The 18,272-nt window shown below is 36.4% G+C and overlaps 1 protein-coding gene across 3 annotated transcripts in view; it reads left to right on the forward strand.

The window, feature by feature from the left end:
* Positions 1 to 17,504, forward strand: part of LOC120637597 (transcription factor E2F2) — a 30,738-nt gene extending 13,234 nt beyond the window's left edge. For all 3 annotated transcript variants that reach the window (XM_039909456.1, XM_039909453.1, XM_039909455.1), the window contains exons 4-10: positions 478 to 674; positions 1,617 to 1,864; positions 2,475 to 2,580; positions 3,041 to 3,152; positions 4,227 to 4,435; positions 5,027 to 5,137; positions 11,707 to 17,504. In XM_039909456.1, the coding sequence (XP_039765390.1) occupies positions 478 to 674; positions 1,617 to 1,864; positions 2,475 to 2,580; positions 3,041 to 3,152; positions 4,227 to 4,435; positions 5,027 to 5,137; positions 11,707 to 11,822 (1,099 nt within the window). In that variant the 3' untranslated portion in view covers positions 11,823 to 17,504. The remainder of the gene's footprint in view (positions 1 to 477; positions 675 to 1,616; positions 1,865 to 2,474; positions 2,581 to 3,040; positions 3,153 to 4,226; positions 4,436 to 5,026; positions 5,138 to 11,706) is intronic.
* The last annotated feature ends 768 nt before the right edge of the window (positions 17,505 to 18,272 follow it).

The following is an 18,272-nucleotide window of genomic DNA, read 5'->3' on the forward strand; positions in this document are numbered from 1 at the left end:
TGCCGACACCCCCCCTCTCTCTAACGTAAGATTAGATGAGATTTTACATGGGTCTCCTCTTACATGAGAATAGGTTAAGGCCGTAGTCGACCACGCTGGCCCAGTGCGGTTTAGTGGACTCCGTACGTTTGAGAACATTATGGAGAACTCTCAGGCATGCAGGTTCCCTCACGCTGCTTTCCTTCACCGATGAAGCAAGTGGTATTTTAATTGCTTAAAAAAAGTGCCCCTTGAAGCGGTGATAGCGCAGTGGTTAGGACATCGACTTCACCATCGGGAGGACAGGCATTTAGACATAGTAATAACATAACGAAGCTCGTGAACCTTGCATTGTCGAGGATGAAACGCGTACCCTATGCCACCCTTGTTTATTCTTTGCACTATGGAGCAAACAAAATTTCGCATTAATAAATAATATTAGCAAGGATTGAAGAACTTGATTTTCCGTGCCTTATTGTATTATCTGTATTGTTTCAGGTTTGACACATCATTAGGTTTACTTACAAAAAAGTTCGTCGCGCTACTAAAATCATCACCCAACGGTGTTTTAGATCTAAACATAGCAGCAGAGCATCTGTCAGTGCAGAAACGACGTATATACGATATAACGAACGTATTAGAGGGAATAGGAATATTAGAGAAGAGATCGAAAAATAATATACAATGGAAGTGTGGTAAGTTTAAACTGCAGGTAAAAAAAATTGGCAAACGCAACTATGCCAATTTTTTATCTGAAGTTCGGCCAGTAATTTATGGACGCGGTAGACGATAGTAACAATATATTATGTAACAAGTCTCTTTATAAATATTAAATATATTGTGTACATAACAACTCTACAGTCTACATCTTTATATAATTAATTAAGATATTATAATGATTTTGTTATGATCATCATCACCAGTATTTTTATGGCACAGAACGCCGGTCTTCTCTCATAGAACAGAGAATAATATACGTTCTGAGTTACAAAGATGAGCATGGGCAATTTCATGCTTTGACCTGGAGTCAAAACTATCCCTACGTGAACATGCTCACCACTAGATTACAAAGCAGATGATATTTTTTTTAAATCAAAAACTAATTCCAATGAGTTAAATTAATTTATTTCAAGCAGGCATACTTTGGAAGCACTTTCAACTCGTGCATGTCTGTTTTTGGATGGTAGATTTGACCAAGAAGCAGCCGAGAAGAAACTCAGCAGTTGCTCTTTTCCAACATCACACACAAATAGTAGTAATTCTCTTATCGTAGAGTAACATCATCAACCCATGACCTGCCCACTACAGGGCTCGGATCTCCTAACAATATGAGAATATGAGAATATGAGAATGTAGTTCACCATCCTGTCCAAGTGCGCATTGGTAGACTTCACACGCCCTTTAGAACATTATGGACAACTCTCAGGCATGCAGGTTTCCCCACGATGTTTTCCTTCATCGTTAAAGCTAGTGGTATTTAATTGCTAAAATTAAAAACGCACATAACTCTGAAAGGATATACATGCGTACAGGGGATCGAACTCTGTCCTACGAAAGGCAAGCCGAAGCCTTTCCCACTAGGCTATCACCGCTTCGAGTAAACATTGTCATAAAATAAATATTGAATAATGCTGTAGGGCTCGGCGGGGCCGGCGTAGTAAACGAAGACAATCGCATGCGGAGGTTACGGCGCGAAGTTCGCACTCTGAACGCGCGGGAAGCGAAGGTGTCACGGGCCGTCACTGTCGCGGAGCACGCGCTCTCGCGGCTGTCGGCCGAGCACCGGTCGCGGGCATATATCACTTACGCGGACCTGCGCTCGATCAAAGACTTCAGGAACCAAACGGTCATACCTATCAAGGCACCTCCAGATACCAGGCTAAGTGTAAGTGATCGTACATATAGACAAACGCACTGCGAAATTCCACTTGACCGCGAACTTTTTGATTTACTCCGAGCGGCCTTGGAGAGTTCAAGAACAACGGAATTTTCTGTGTAACCAATGCAGGTTGGCGGGGTAGACTGTTTAAACGATTCACGGGGGTGGGTTATCAACGCCAATTTCCTGAATCAATAGCCTATAAGAGTCCACTGCTGAGATCTGTCTATACGGAAGGGTTTGCTCATACTCAGAAAAATATATTACCTAAGTCGCCTCGAAAGATACCCGCGGGAAGAGGACAGATGGTAACAATTGTGATCTGCCGTCATCACGAACCTTTCCTAACTACTGGCTGAGAATTCGATTGATTTTACCTGACCGGTTAGGATCTGACCTGTGAATTGAATCGTGGTTGCATTATCCGTAGTTAACCTACAAAGCGATGTTAAGTTCTTAAATTGCGCAGACGAATATCATCCACTGGCGCATATATATTCACTTTAGCAATCTATAGTTACAGCTTAATTTATTTCTTTGAATTATAAGAAGGTATCTATTTGAGTACTTTAGGTTATGAAAGAGCTCTTTCAGTACATTATGATGTTTGTTGCAGGTACCACACCCAGATGAGAAGGGGTATATGATACATCTGAAATCAAAGTCTGGTGAAATCGAAGTCTACCTCTGTCCTAAAGAAAGGCCACCAACACCTCCACCCTGTAAGTGAAGTGTAGCTAAGCAATATTTGTTCCTGGTACAGGTATTGTTTAGCTTTTCTTTTGATAACATTAATCTAGGGTGTAAGAACATTTCTTCTTAGACTCTAGATTCATAATTAATTAGGTAGGGCTTCAAAACAGGTTTTTATTTTGTAACTGTTGCAGTAAACTTTAAACAACAAAATTAAAACCGGTTTCTTTCGTAATTTTGTTGACTATAACCAGCTAATATTTAAAAAGGGTACAAGGGGACGGTACAAAGGCACAATCTATTAACTGGTTAAGGTATAGTTAACGTTGATTGGGTTGATTGACCGCTCTGGTTCGATCCCGCGTTCAAGCGAGCGATGCACTGTTTACCTTATGTTTATGTGGAAGATCCCAAAATCATAATCCTAGGAAAACATATGATGTCCTACTTTTTACTTAACATTGTTCTAAATGCTGAAACTTGTTTCAGCATCAGGGTTACTGCCATCAGACCCTCTGTTAGAAGATAATAAGGCTCTGCTGGCACCACTTATAGCGCAGCTGCAATCCATGCCTTCGAGTACCATCTCCGCAACCTTTTCGTGAGTATCTTCATCATAGTAAAATACGAAAAATGTAAATCAAAATATTCATTTTATTCTCGCGATTTGTTCATTATTAAGATTTTCACGCTACGCTTCCCTGCGTCTCCTTAAATGTCATATTTCCACCTACTGAGGAGTTCCACCAACACTTCCTTCCACCAACACGCCACTCCAGCACCTTGGTACCTCAATCATGTTCATGAATCCAAGTTATGTGTCCATTGAAACTTGTCGCTACTCAAATAAGCTACGTAGGTAACGTATTTTCCTACGGATTTTCTGTATAATATACACCAAGCACAGCATCGTCCACTAAGAGTTAACTTAAGATTTAAGAGGATTACCCATTACTGGTTTCCTCCAACAATTGACAGCTGATCCAGTGCTGAATGGCGAACTCCACACGCCTTTGAGAACATTTGTTGAATTCTCAGGCATGCAGGTTTCCTCACGATGTTTTCCTTCACCGTTGAAGCAGGCGATATTTTTATTGCCAAGAAAATCGCCCATAACTTAGGAAACTTAGAGGTGCGTGCTTGGATCCGACTTTGACCCCCCCGAAAGTGAAGACGACTTCGGCTTCACTTTCGGGGCTGTCATCAAAAGCCTCAAGATGTATGTGCTGTATACAGCATATAAACGAAAATAGAAATAATAATTCACACGCTTTAGAGGTACATTATTTACTGTCTCTGACTTATTTGTGAAACAGAGATGAATAATATTTTATAATAATAATATTTAATAATGAATAATAATATAATATAATTACAGTATAATTAATGTAAGTAATATTTTTGGAGTAACCATTGCCATAGTTTTTGCTGAAAGAAATCAAATACAGCTCTAACATCACATGCAAAAGTAAACTCAAGTGACTCCTGTTACTTTATTAGGTACGCGTCTTTTATCTTTGATAGGGTTTTCATTTGTAAATACTTTGAATGTTTTGAATTTTGTATGGAAAACTAAATATGCTTCTTTTGATTTAATTTTTCACAGGGAGTTTCCTTAGGATTCACTGTTTAACCGTATTTTATATAATACCGTTGCACCTTGTATATATCGTAGGACGCCTATAAAGCGCGAGCCGGATTGCGGGGAGCCGTCGACGTCCGCGCATTGGTCGCGCACGCTGGTGGTGCGCACGCCGTGCGTCACGGACCCCACGATGCCGCTGGCCACGCCTCCGCAGCGACCCGCGCCAATCACGCCCGTGCGAGTCACGGCGGGCGTGGTCTCCTCGCCCGCCGCCGCCTCTCTACCGTCCACGCCCGACAGTGAGTACACTTAGTTATGAAAATTAAGCTTAATTCGCTCATTGAGTTAAGAACATACATAATCTTCATTCAGCCATTATCGTATACAGTGCATTGTGTCCAAAAACAGTTAAAACGCTCCGCGCTCGTCTCACTTTACACCCGCGGAATGTTGCTAGCTCACATAGTTTTAATCATTTTTTCATTTTATGGTAAACGTTAATTTATGCTACATATAGAGGTAATATAATTACTGTCAAGTGATGAATGGTTCGACCCGGAATTTATAAGTTCAGAATTTACTCTGTAATGCTCAGGTGTTTTGGGGCTTCGGCCGTAGCTGGTTAACACCCCACCGACATAGACGTGCCGCCAAGCGATTAAGCGTTCCGGTACGAAGTCACGTAGAAACCGATTAGGTTCTGTGGGATTAATATAACTGTCATACCCACTAACAGGTTATTCCGTTAACCTACCCGCTAACAGGTTATTCCCTTAAATAACCCGCTACCGTAAAAAAAAACGCCAAAATACTCTTAGATTCAATAGAGAGTGGAGGAAAAGAATTGAAGAAGTCACTTGACTGTGAAACAAAAATCCTAATGTTTTCAGACCGCAGCGCTCGAGGGCGGCTGCGTAATGCCTTAATAGCGGACAGCGATGACTTCGCGCCAATAATGGGGGGCGGACGTTTCCAACTGCAGACGGAAGATCAGGAGTCAGGTGGGTGCATACTCGTAACGATAACAAGTGACAACGACATAAAAACCCACGACTGCGACGCCCTCTGGGGTTCAATCATTCTAAAAGTACCAAAGCTGTCGTTTTTGAGGAAAATGGTAAAGGTCATACAAAAAACGCGCACATTAAATACCCTTTTTATTTCAACGTGGCTCAAAAACCATGTGCTCATTTAGTGAAAAATTATGTTTCCTTTGCTGATTTGCTTTCACATTTTTATATGTTACGTATAAGAAAATGTCTCTTCAAATGTTCAAAATTTATTATTATCATATTTTCTCCTTCGACTCTCATACATGCTACTAAGGTTATGGTAAGAACTTGCACATTAACGTTTGTTACGTACAGTACATTATGCGCGATCTAACTTGGCCGCACTCAAATAAGTCAATAACGGCTGCGCAGATAAAGCTTGTAGAGTCGCGTAAACATCTCCGAGACCTAACCTCACGCCGTCAAAGTAAAATTCGAAACTGGGTTTTATTCAGTGTTTAGTATAATCCTCATATCAACCGGTCCACTACATAGCACGGGTCTCTTCCCACAATGAGAATGGTTTAGGCCGTAATCCCCCACGCTGGTTCAGACGGATTAATGGACTTCACAAACCTTGTGAACTTGTGTGTTTAGTATAAAACAGGTAAATGAATTGATCAAAATTTTGTTTAGTACTTATTTCATACACCACATCTAGCTTTAGCATAGTAATCTAAGCCTACAGGTATAGGGGTGTAAGCGCCTTGCATTGAAGAACGGGAATCTTCGCTCCTTGTGGCTAGTACTCGAGACTGTGATCTGTGTAACCGTCACATCACAGTCAGAGTTCTAGCTACACGCTGCGAACTCACTTCTGAAGATCACGTCACGGACATCTTGGAATTGGGACATAATTATAACCTTTCTCACTTAATATTTGATTGCGTGTTTCTCCAAATACTTTAACCTTGTTTAATTCAAACATTTTTTGTCCCACTAAACTTTAAAATCTTATTACGATTAAAGCACGGAATATGCTATCTTAATGTCATTAGAGTCATATAAAGATTTGGAATCAACGCAAGACATTCTGCTTAGCACTCCCTCTATACGATAGCCGGTACATTCTTTAATATTAGGCAGTACCTTCTTAATATAACAGTAATAAGTAAACATTTTTGTACTACCGTTATTGCAAGCAAGGTAGAAAAAAAGATTGAAGTTTTGGGTTAACTGTCTTAAGTATGGATTGACTTTGAAGGATCAAGTGTAGAGAAATAGACAGCATAAATTTGAAAAAAATGCCGAGGGAAAATAAACTTCATGGGGATAAGAAAAGTTCTTTTGGAGAATCACCATTCTTGCATTTCATAACTGTCATGTCACCCCTTATTGCATGCTTTTGTTTCCTATTGGTGCTCACTTGTTCATCCTCATTTCGCTTTTTACTAACTTGTTAGCTATTCTATGGTGTGTCTGTAATGATGTGTAAGTTACTAATATCGTAACAACTGTTTTTAATATTTTAATGTTGTAATTAAAAATTTGCAAAATATGTGCTCGAAAACATTTGAGAAATAATGACTGTACTAATAATTCAACATGGACAATAATACTTTTAGTACAAGAATTAATTATTGGCTATAAAATAAATGACGTATTCGTTCAGTGTCATACTATATTTTTTGGTTGAATGAAACCTTAAACCAATGGAGTAGATAAGTCGTAATTAATTCTTAAAACTTGTTTGTCTATTTCATAGTCAAAATTTGAAACTCGGTGTCTCCTTGGTTTGCCTGTACAATCGTTTGTCTATTTCATAGTCAAAATTTGAAACTCGGTGTCTCCTTGGTTTGCCTGTACAATCCTCTTGCCGTTTAAAAAATATTTCGTCAATTTAGAAGGGTTAAGAGACCTAATCAAATCTCCTTACTACAGTAATAATCTGTAAGCGTCTTTACTAAAGCATATCCTAGGACAGAGTCAAATTAAACAGTTATCTGTGAGTGCTGTTAACTTTTGTCCTTTAAAAAAAATACGTAAATAAATACATAAAATTACGTAGTATTAACGATTCAAGTCTTTACTCTGTGGCTCATGTAAAACTAATCAATTAATCAACAAATCAAATTTCATTAAATTTTGTTCGACCTTCGACATAAATACTTAAAATTTTTACTAGAAAATATTCGCCTATAAATTAGGAAAATTTCATTCGTCAAACGTTTTTGGTCTTTTACCGAGGCCATTTTCCAGACATGAAGTTTTGCAAACCTAGGTGCCACCAAGGACTCGTTAGCTTGACTATAGCATACTATAATCATAACTGTATCGAGATACATCTAAGATTCCAAGGTTTCGTGAACACGGATATAAAACTGATAATTGGCAAAAGCATAAAAAATATGTTCACGATACGAGTATGATCGAATTTCAATTGGGTCTTTACGGCTCGCGCACTCAAGGCAAGTGCCATATCCCGACTCATAAACGCGCTTCTTATTAGTTTCAAACGTTACGTGAAGTAGAGCAAGATAGTTACGTTAAGGACGAAAGTGGTGATCGCGCTTGACTTTGCGTGCGGTAGCTTATATGCGCTCAATAGTTTTTGTCAATTTAATGTTATAAATCTAGACGAAAATAATATTTGTATCGGTTACAACATCGCATTCCATAACAACCAAAGGAAACGTTGTTGCTGTTGAAAAGTGGTAAAAATATTGTTTTCCCTTGAAATAAAACAATACCTACAGTTCATTTTAAAATGGCTCTAGAAATACTAATAGATTTTGGCTGTACTTGGCTTTCGTTAATTATGTTTTAAAAGAGTCCGATTGCCTCGATGCTAATTGCATAATATGCTTCATCATCGATGTAACAGAAAATCTTTCTAAAGCGATTTTAGAATAGAATTTAAAATTTATCGGGATAACATAATCCAGTGTGTATGTAAACTTATCGTCTAGCACGCCTGTCTCTACTGTACATAAAGCGGTGTAGGTGTGGGAGCGGGTGTCGGCCGGGGGCGGCCCCGAGCTACATCCCGTGGGGCTCCAGTGCCGCGTGTAGCACCATGGGATTCAGCTCAGGGCTGCTCACTAACTGCAACCATCTACTAATACATCATCGTAACACCACCCCTCTCATTGTCCAACTTGTCCCGCACAGAGTGCCCTCGACGGTTTCGGCTTGACGCTTTTGTCTTAACGCTTGGATATGCAATATTGTCTTTATTTTTATTAACATGTGTGTAAACTGGTGATCATCTTTTAATTACGCCACACGGATTCCACCTTCATTACACTTCTCACCAACTCTCTTGAAAACTATAATTTATAATATGTGTTGCTCGCATAATATTATTATGATTACACTAGCTGTGTCCCGTTGTTTCACCTGCTTTATTATGGGTTCTAACTTTTTAAAAAATATGGATTATACACTCTTAAATAATTTTCCGAATCAGTCTAGTAGTTACTTAACGTCCATTTTCAATACTCAAACAATGCGTAATCCATAGATTTATTACGAAGCAACTTGGTTTTTGTCAAAAAACTATCCTTACAATTTTTAACAAATAACATCTATGCTAAGCAACTTATCAACACATTATGGATAGATTGAATATAGAAAATTAAACATGTTCAAACAGACAAACGGACTCTTCAGCTTTTTTTAAATTACATTTTGTTATATATTTATTACTTATTGCGAAAAGATGTGATATCACGTAAGCTACATTTTTGTGACACTGAGAGAGTCGAGTCTATTGTCACACTTCCTCGAAAATACGATAAAAGGTATAATATAGATAGAGATATCTATCGTGTGGCGTAAGTAACGGTTGACGTAATTATTGAAATTAGTGTACATATTTCCGTGTCTTGATAAATATAATGTAAAATTATCCTTGTCTGTTAACATTGATCTAGCTCAGTGAGTTAATTTCACTGCTCGACTGGAATGGTAATTGGATCATGAATGATTGAATTCATTGTTATTTAGTCTAGTGAATTTACTGGATCCGTAATCAAAACTGTATCCATGTTATCCCAGTAGCGATGAAGCGCGGGATTTTCTTGCCGAACTGAAATAACGGATGGATGGTTGATCTTGCTGTTTAACATCATTTCAATCCAGTGATACAGCTATTTCCAGTTATATCAAATTCTGTTAATATTATTCCAGTTGCAATGCAGTGCAGAAATTTCTCCCTGGACTAGAATATTTTATTTTATGATTAAACTCGCCGTTAACATTAATCTATTCCAGTGTTCCATTGAGTTTTGTTCTTTTCTGGACTGAAATAAAAACAGTCCACATTATCCTAGTACCTATACAGCGCAGGATATGATTGTTCAACTGAAATGCTACTAGAATAATGGTTTATGTAATAATTATATTGTTAAGTTTATTTTGCCACTGTAATATAAATCAGCAAGCTCATTAAAAAATATTGACGTACTCCAGTAGCGATACAGCGCAGAATTGGTTTCACTGGACTGTAATGCTACTGGAATGATTATATTCCATACCCCAATTTTTTATTATAAAAATGGGATAAACAGTTTGTAATATTGATTAAAAATTGGAATAGTGGTATAGTCCGAATCAAACTTTAGGACTTCTCGAACTTCGTGCGTTTCGATGCGCGAAGTTTAATATTCGATATCAGCCAATCAGACTGACGGTACTGTTGACTACATTCGCAGCTAATTTCCGCGCTGACATAAAGTTTGAATTGAACTAAACACTATTTTATACAAAAATTCAAACTGGTTATTTCGCTGAAACAAGTTCGGGTGAACTGTGTATGAACAGTATTAATATAACCCTTTTAGTGTTATTGTGTTTTTATAGAATTTTAAGAAGTCACATTTATATTATTTGGAACTAGATGGGGAAGACTACTGTCAATTAGTTCCGCCTAGAGGGTGCCAAATGTTTATTACAAACGAACTTTCAAACTCGTTATAATTTGTATTAGATTTTTTTTTCATTCATTACAGAGAATCGTCGTATAAATCAACAATGCGTTTTTTGATAAATACAATTCAAAATTGAAAACAAACCAAACCCTTCGCACAAGTAAATAGATATTTTTAAATACATACTAAGCCACAGACCCATAACCCCAGACTGGTGAGAATTGACAAATAACAAACTCACAGCGACTTCTGCCTAATGATTTTCAGTAATCTTCCTCATTATTGTTCTCTATGATACATGAACAATAATTTCATGAATATTTTAATAAAATTTTCAACTTGATATCTGTTACCACATGATTTGAAAATGCGATATTCTGCTATAATTTTCTTTACTGCCCCATTTTTCAGAAAATTAATATAATTAAATTAAATAGTTATTATTTATAGTTATATGTTAAAAAATAATCTACGTAATCCAGATCAGATATTCAATATTTTTGCATGCCCAAATCAGAAATCATTCATCATTCAAGCTTTCTAATTTTGTTTGTAGTGGGTCGCGTAACTTTAACTACATTCTGTTAGCACGTTCTTCCTACTACCATATAGTTTTCTACAAAAAAGTGAGATAATATAGGGAATTCTGCACTGACTCTGAAGTGAAAACATGACCATTGGTAAAAAGCACCCTGGCCGCAATAGCCAGTAAACGGGTGCAAGTCCTGTCGAGTTTATTTAAACTAATATAAAAAATCTATCTGTTTGTTTGATACATATTTTTAGATACACGTAGCTTGCATCCTGAGGATGAACGTCGTATGGCTTGTCACGATAAATCTCAAATTGTCTGTTTCTTGGTTCCGAAAGTTGTCGCGAAATTGTGTTTGTTTCCGATCTTGTAGAAATTTGAGTCTTAGACTTTCATTTGGAGTGACATTAGAATTTTATTATCCCGGAAAAATACCAGTGAAAGTTCCTGCGGGATTTTAATTTGTTACCTACGCACGTCTTAGCAGCTAAATCGATCTTGTCGAAATTTTGGTATAGATATAGAGAGACAGCATATTTATCTTGCACTGCTAGCATGTACAGGAGACATTCTTCTCACGGGGCATATGATAAACTTGTATCTTCTCCCACTGCTTTATCAACTATCCAAAAAATGGCACACAAGTGGAAAAATACCCAAATAATAATCGTGTAATTAAAAACAGGGTCAAACTCCTCTGTTACCAAGCTTTTGCAAAAGTGGATACGTTTATTTATCTCTTACTAGCTGTCCCGGCGAACTTCGTACCGCAATTCGTTTTTTTTTTTTTTTTTTGATAAATGTTATGTTTCAATACTTATTATCCTATTCCGGACTTAGAGAAATCCAAAAAAAAAATCAAATATCATAAAAATTGGTCCAGCCGTTCTTGAGTTATAAATGGTGTAACTAACACAACTTCCTTTTATATATATAGATAAGGGTATATAATTTTTGTGTCATGCATATATAGCTAGATAATTATCTCCAAACAAATTTAGAACTTTGGCGTCAGTGTAGAATAACACTAGAATAGATAAGAAAAAGATAGCAAGAGAGTAACTTTGGCACAACCAGCTTTAGTATAATAGCTAATGTAAGGCATCACTTTCCAGAGCCGCCGGAGCTGGAGCCGTTCTTGGCGCTGGAGCCGCCCATGTCTGCCAACGACTACGGCTTCTGCCTCGACCACGACGAGGGTCTGTCGGAACTTTTCGATTTCGAATTCTAGTGAGAGTGGAAAGTGTCATGGTGACGTGACGTTTTATATGGTGCCCGTATTGTACAGTGTACGAAATGTCGGCTAGATGTCTAGCCACAAAGCTTGTTCTACACGAGAGTTCCGTTCAAGTTTCGGCGATGGCTGTTTTCAGCCATGTACCGGAAACCGGAGCGGAACTATACTCGTGTAGTCCGGACACAGCTGCGATTTTACGAGTGCTAAATTGATAGACGGTAGCACAATCGGTATCACAGTACCCGCGTGGGAATGTTGCACAAAGACTCGCTAGAGAGAGTACGCTTAAAATTGTACGTTGTACATGGTTTTAGTTCTGCCGTGATGTTTTTTATGGCGTATACATGCAATATATAACATCGAATCTGCAATAGAAACATTTTTTTATTTATTTTAATTCAATTTATTTTATTTTTGATAATGGATAAATCCTATACTAAGTTCATTCGGTTGGATGCCTTAATCAGCCATCTATGTGATTTTAATAAGTATGTTGAAGGGTGCTATTTCCGGAAAACTGGAACCATTGGTTTGTTATGAATATATGCTTACTTTTACTGAAATATTTTTTAAGTAGAACATACAGTTTAAGAGTGGATGATTGCAGAAAACAATAAATTATAATGATTATTTAATTTATTTTTAGTGAATTATTAGTTATTAATGATTTTAAAATTACTGAATTCCATAACAGATTTGGAATACTAAGTAGATGGGCCAATCGAAACTTTCGATTCGTTTCGATTTTTTTTCTTTAGTATACAATCTCGTTCCTCCTTCACGTTTATTTATTTTTTCTAGCTAAGCGTCACTTACATACTTATTATATTTGCATAGACTGGTGCAGTGCGCGTCACGAAAGTCAAATGGCCTCTGCAGTAGGGCTAGCATGCGCGCTACGAGATAATAATCTCGTCCCGTTCCTCGTATTTTTTCTATAGCGATGGATAGACCGACAAAGACATGCCGCTAAGCGATATAGCGTTCCGGTACATCATCACTTACCAGCAGGCAGTCAAGGGCTAATTTTGTAGCAAAAAAGGCCAATTTTCTCGTAGTGCGCAGTGCGTTGCTAACAGGGCGGGGATAACGTGTACTAGAACAAGTGTCCGCGTTTCTATTGCTTACCGTAAAAAAGATTTTAAGCAGTATAACACTTTCGTGGCGCATTTATTGAATGTGGTGAATTGTGGGAGATGGTGGTCTCGCTCAAATCTTCGGGACTTACGACCCGACTGTACATATTATGATGTAATGAATGGTGATATCTTAGCGGCCTTCGATATTGTAAAGCTAGCTCTAATGTCCTGGTTAACACTAGTAGCGGGTACGGTTTGTATTATACGTTTTTGTTGCGTGTTTACATCTTCAGTGGGATACTGCTGTTTTGGACAAGTAAAAACGGCCTTTTGTTACAAATTCAAGTATCTAGCACATTATTATTCATTTTATTTATTGTATGGGAGAAACGAAACTACAGCGTGTCTGGTTTTACCAATTTCTAGAGATTTTAGATTTTGATTGTAGATTTATTTCTACGACAGTGTCAAGGTCACTAAAATTTATAATATTTGTTACAGTACTTCTACTTTGCAATTTCGTTGTACCTCAAGAACGATGTATTGAATTTTTGACGATAATATTTTAGCCACAAATACGCACGGCTTTCCGCTATTGGTTATTGCGGACGCATCTTGGTGGCATCAGCTGTAATGATTCATACCAAAAACCAAACCAAACCAAAACCAAGGCCTGTATTTCATTGATTTTGACAACCGGTTTTTTAGTTCACGATTATCGTCGAGGTGTAACTTATAAAAGGTGTACTGATCATACTACTGCAATCCGTAAGCGGCCAATAAAAATAAGTGCAACAGAGCAGTCCATTTTTTCGTCGCTCTCACTCTATTTTTCTTTTATTGGGGTAAGTCTAGTTAACCGGCTCACATTTTATAGAGTAAAAATATAATTTTGCATATTATGGGAAACGAAAGTGTCTTCCACTCTGTATTAAATACATCTCCCTGGAACGGCGTGTGCTATGCCTTGTTAATGGAAGGACCTTGGTCGATTTCCGGATCAGTTAAATAAAGGAATTTCTAAATTGGGACAGCTCTGGCGAGGAAGTCCTAGTTATTTAGCTAGTTTGGTTCTCACCACTCGACTGGCTTATACATACTGCAATGCTATTTATCGTTGTTTATGGGTATGGTTTTAGAAAACTACCCTATTCACGTAAGCGCGCTTCCATTGTAATAACATACCGTTCGGCGACCTAACAATTGTTATACATTTTGGATAACACCGGCCGGTGTTTATTAGCTCAATAGATGTATCTTCCATAAGGCGAGATATCAGCTAAATTGTCTACGAAATAATAATGAAATTTGGTAGGGCTACTGACAAGGCTGATCTTCCTTGGAGTTATATAGAGATATGGATATATAGATTAATATCACATTATGTTCACTATCAGGACCTGTAAAGACACGTGAAACGCGCAAGTCTTTATGGCGAGCAACAAGCGTACAGATGACTACATAATATGATATCAAGACGTGCATGGATTACAATATAATTGTTACGCACTCTTTGTATTATAGTATCGTAGAATTGCACAGTTCTCTAGTCTGCTATAAAATCTACGGGTATTCTGTTACGCCATTAACCAAAATAACCGGAGCTGTATCCCACCGCCGTTGAAATGTCCTAAAAGTAAATAAAATAACAGTCGTTTGCCAAACATTACATTTTTAACAGTTTTGTGACTTTATTTAAGCTTCATTCGGATTGTTTAGATGTCATTGTAAATAGCCCCTAAATGGGACGGGCGCATCGACCGATATCTTGTTTCTTATAAAATAGTTTTGGCTAAAGTACTATGTTCGATCTGGTAAACCGTCTTTTAAGTAACTAACTTCGAAGTTCGCGTCACGTCTCAAAATAGTGTACAGCACAAACTTCATTGTAAAAAAATCTATACCTAAGTGCATATCAAATTAAATTTAATGTTAGAATTATTTGGTGATAGGACAGGCTTTTGATCCCCTGTTACGAGATTGCACACCTCGCAAAGTTAATTAATGGTCGGTTGACGTGAACGTCGTGACAAGGGTGTTTAAAAATATTCACTTAAGAAAATTAATCGGCTACTTAAATGAAACATGAGATTTTTTTCTCTATAATGTTAATTAAAAACTGTATTAAAAAATCATTAAAACAAAATTATAACGAAACTAACACCAGTAGGTGCATCTGTGATTCAAAATAAATTCAAATTTCTTTTAAACTTAATATTTCTGTAAATTATTTGATGGATATTAATTAAATACCCATTTATATGAAATAGTTACAGGTAGTTCCCGCATTAGAGAAGACTGCATTGTATTAATTAAAGAAGTTTTTTAAATTGTATATATGTACACATACAAATTCGGTCTGAATGAAACTTAAGGTACTAGAACATAATATTGTGTATCGAATGCTGCCAGTTACTAGTGATGTTACTTCCTAATCATTTTGTTCAACATTTTTCTCTTTAAATTAAAAGAGAAATCAAAATCAATACTCGTATGTTAAAAAATGAAATTATAAAATGAATTTTTAGGCGCTTTTTCGATTATCAATAAAAATTTATTAAGATACATCTTTGATAGGGTTTTTCTTGAATTGTTTAGTTTTCTTTGGCACTGTGGCAAAGCAAACATTTTCTATATTTTAAAATTATGTTGCTTGTGTCAATGTTACAATCCTCTCTTTAAGTTTATGAATGTTAAAGAAATATAACAAGATCTATTGCACACAAGAGTTACCTTTGTAATAGACAAAAAGATTTTGTTTCAAGAGTTTTAGTGCTATGATTATTATTATATTATAATTATTATTATGTTAATGTAACTTTTCGATTTGATTTTTTGTTTCAATGTTTTATGAAATTATTAGTAACACAATTTCTGGGGCCAAAACAAACGAGAATAGGAAGTACAAATTAATCAAAAATTTTCTCGTAATTTAGTTTAAGACTTTATCCTACTTTCGTGTATAAATTACTATCATCCATTGTTTCCTTACTTTCGTTTTCCTAATCTCCTATTTCGTCTCATATTATGTTGTGTTTCAAATGGTGATTGGAAACTTGCATCTACATTGATCATTTAATAATTTATTTTCTAGATACATGTTTGTGGAAATCTAATTAATATAAAAAAAATTGTGCATGATGGCATCTGACTAAACCTTTTACTAACAGATTTTGAAATCAATAGCACTTGCAGTTACTGTGAAAATGTATAAAAAACTTAAAATATAAATATTGTGTAGTGTTTCGAACAGTGTTCTTTCCCATGGTATGAGATTCTACGCTCTTAATTGTGGACAGTGGAGGTAAGATAGACCGAATTTACCATTTATAAATCAAAGCTAATATTTATCCAAATAAGGTTCGCTCCTATCGGAGGTAAAAAAAAAATTAGTAACACAGAATGAATTTTCTACTTTTAAACGAGGAATTTACTTTAGTGTTTTATTGTTTCTATACGCCAAACGACGTATGCATCTCATACCTAGATAATTCTTAATCTCAATCTAGGTATCTTGTATCAATATTGAAAAGATTTTATAGTACAAAACAAGGCAAGTTCACAGTTAGGTCCGGGATACACTGTATAAAGTGATATGTAAAGTTGCTCAACAACAACGTGAATGTTGCAGGACCCATTTTGTTAAACACTTTACTTTCAAATGCAATATCACCATAGTAATATGGTTGTGTTGGTTAGGTGCTGCGTACATACTTGAGATTTGTGATGTTATACTGCATACAAGTTGGGCAATCAAATATATAACATGATCGATAATTGACTACCACCGGACATGCGAGACGTGCGCGCGTTCTCTAATCCGGAATACAATGGCACGCGTCACGTGCATGTTAAAATATTACAGGATAGCGCCAATGCAGCACCTAGTAGTTGTGGGTAATAATGATATGTTTGAAATCGATCATCCAGTACCGATAATGGATTCATTAATAATGTTAAATTATAGTGTTTAATACTAATATGTGCAAACTGCAAGTGCTAATAATACATTAAATGTATATTAAAGTTGGACATAAAGGCAATCTGCTATAGCGCAGTAACTCCGAGGTTAGCCTTATTTCAATTTTAAGTTCCTTTGTTATATATTTGGATACGAATGCGATGAAAATGTCGGTCTATTTATTAATTTGTAATATATAAGTAAAACCTCATACTTTACGCTTATTATAGATGTCGTACTGTAGTTCATTTCAATCATAATGCTGTGTCTGTTTGAAATGAACTGCCAGAGCAACCACTGTATATAAAAAAAACTGTTACAACGATTTTAGTCCGTACAGAGACAATGCGTCGATTCGACGATGCACACAGGGTCCTAATGTAGTAACATGTTTCAATTCAGACAATATTTGTTGTAATTGCGTTGTTGGTTTATTCTTTCTTTGCATTGGGCTAAGATGAGAAAGTAAATATGACTGCTATTATGAGTTAAAACCATGGCGGAGTAGAAATCAGAACAATATTTATTTTAATAAAAAAATATTTCTGGGTGTGTAGTTAACTTCCTCATTCTAATAAAATGTCCTCTCTGGTTAATATATCTTCGTCTAATTATAGAGTTGCACAGTCTTGACCTCTCCTTTGATGGAAAAAGAATAAACCTTCATGACCAAAGCATTTTAAAGTGTGTAATAGAATGTTGTGTTACGAATGCTTGTAATCATTAGCTATTGTCATTTGAACTATTGTTTTTATAATTCTTGACTTAAGTACTTGCTAATGTTGCTTTTATAAAGCTGGCACACTCAGCGAGTCGTACCGCTACGCACTATTGTTGAATGCACTTGTTATTGCTTACTTTCGGTATTAAGTTAGTTACATTGGTAATGAAATATTCTCGAATGTTCATTTTTACGTTGCGGTGCGGCCCGCCTAGCTCATTAAACTGATCATAACAATTGGCAATTACACAATTTGATTTAATTTGTAACTGAGATACATAACTGTGAATATAATATGGTCTTTATCGTCAAGCTTTTATATAATTCCTTTTTTTGGTTCAATGTAAAATTGAAGGTGCAATGTTATATAATGCTGTATTTATGGAGTGCACGGAACATTGGTACGCTTGTTGGCGCGTTTGTTGTTGGTGAGAGGTTCGGTTGGTATTCATTTGTGTTGGAAGACTGAGGTTGATTATTCCAGTTTCGATGGACGTGAGAGTTATTTGTTGATTGAATTTAAATATAGTCATATATATAGTTAGGTTATATTTTTTAATAAATATAATATTGAGATATGTAATATAAAAATGTCTTTTATTTACTAATTAAATAAATATACTACGACAGTACACACACCGCCATCTAGTCCCAAAGTAAGCGTAGCTTGTGTTACGGGTACT

The sequence above is a fragment of the Pararge aegeria genome, chromosome 4 (genome assembly GCF_905163445.1).
Source record: "Pararge aegeria chromosome 4, ilParAegt1.1, whole genome shotgun sequence".
Classification (NCBI taxonomy): domain Eukaryota; kingdom Metazoa; phylum Arthropoda; class Insecta; order Lepidoptera; family Nymphalidae; genus Pararge; species Pararge aegeria.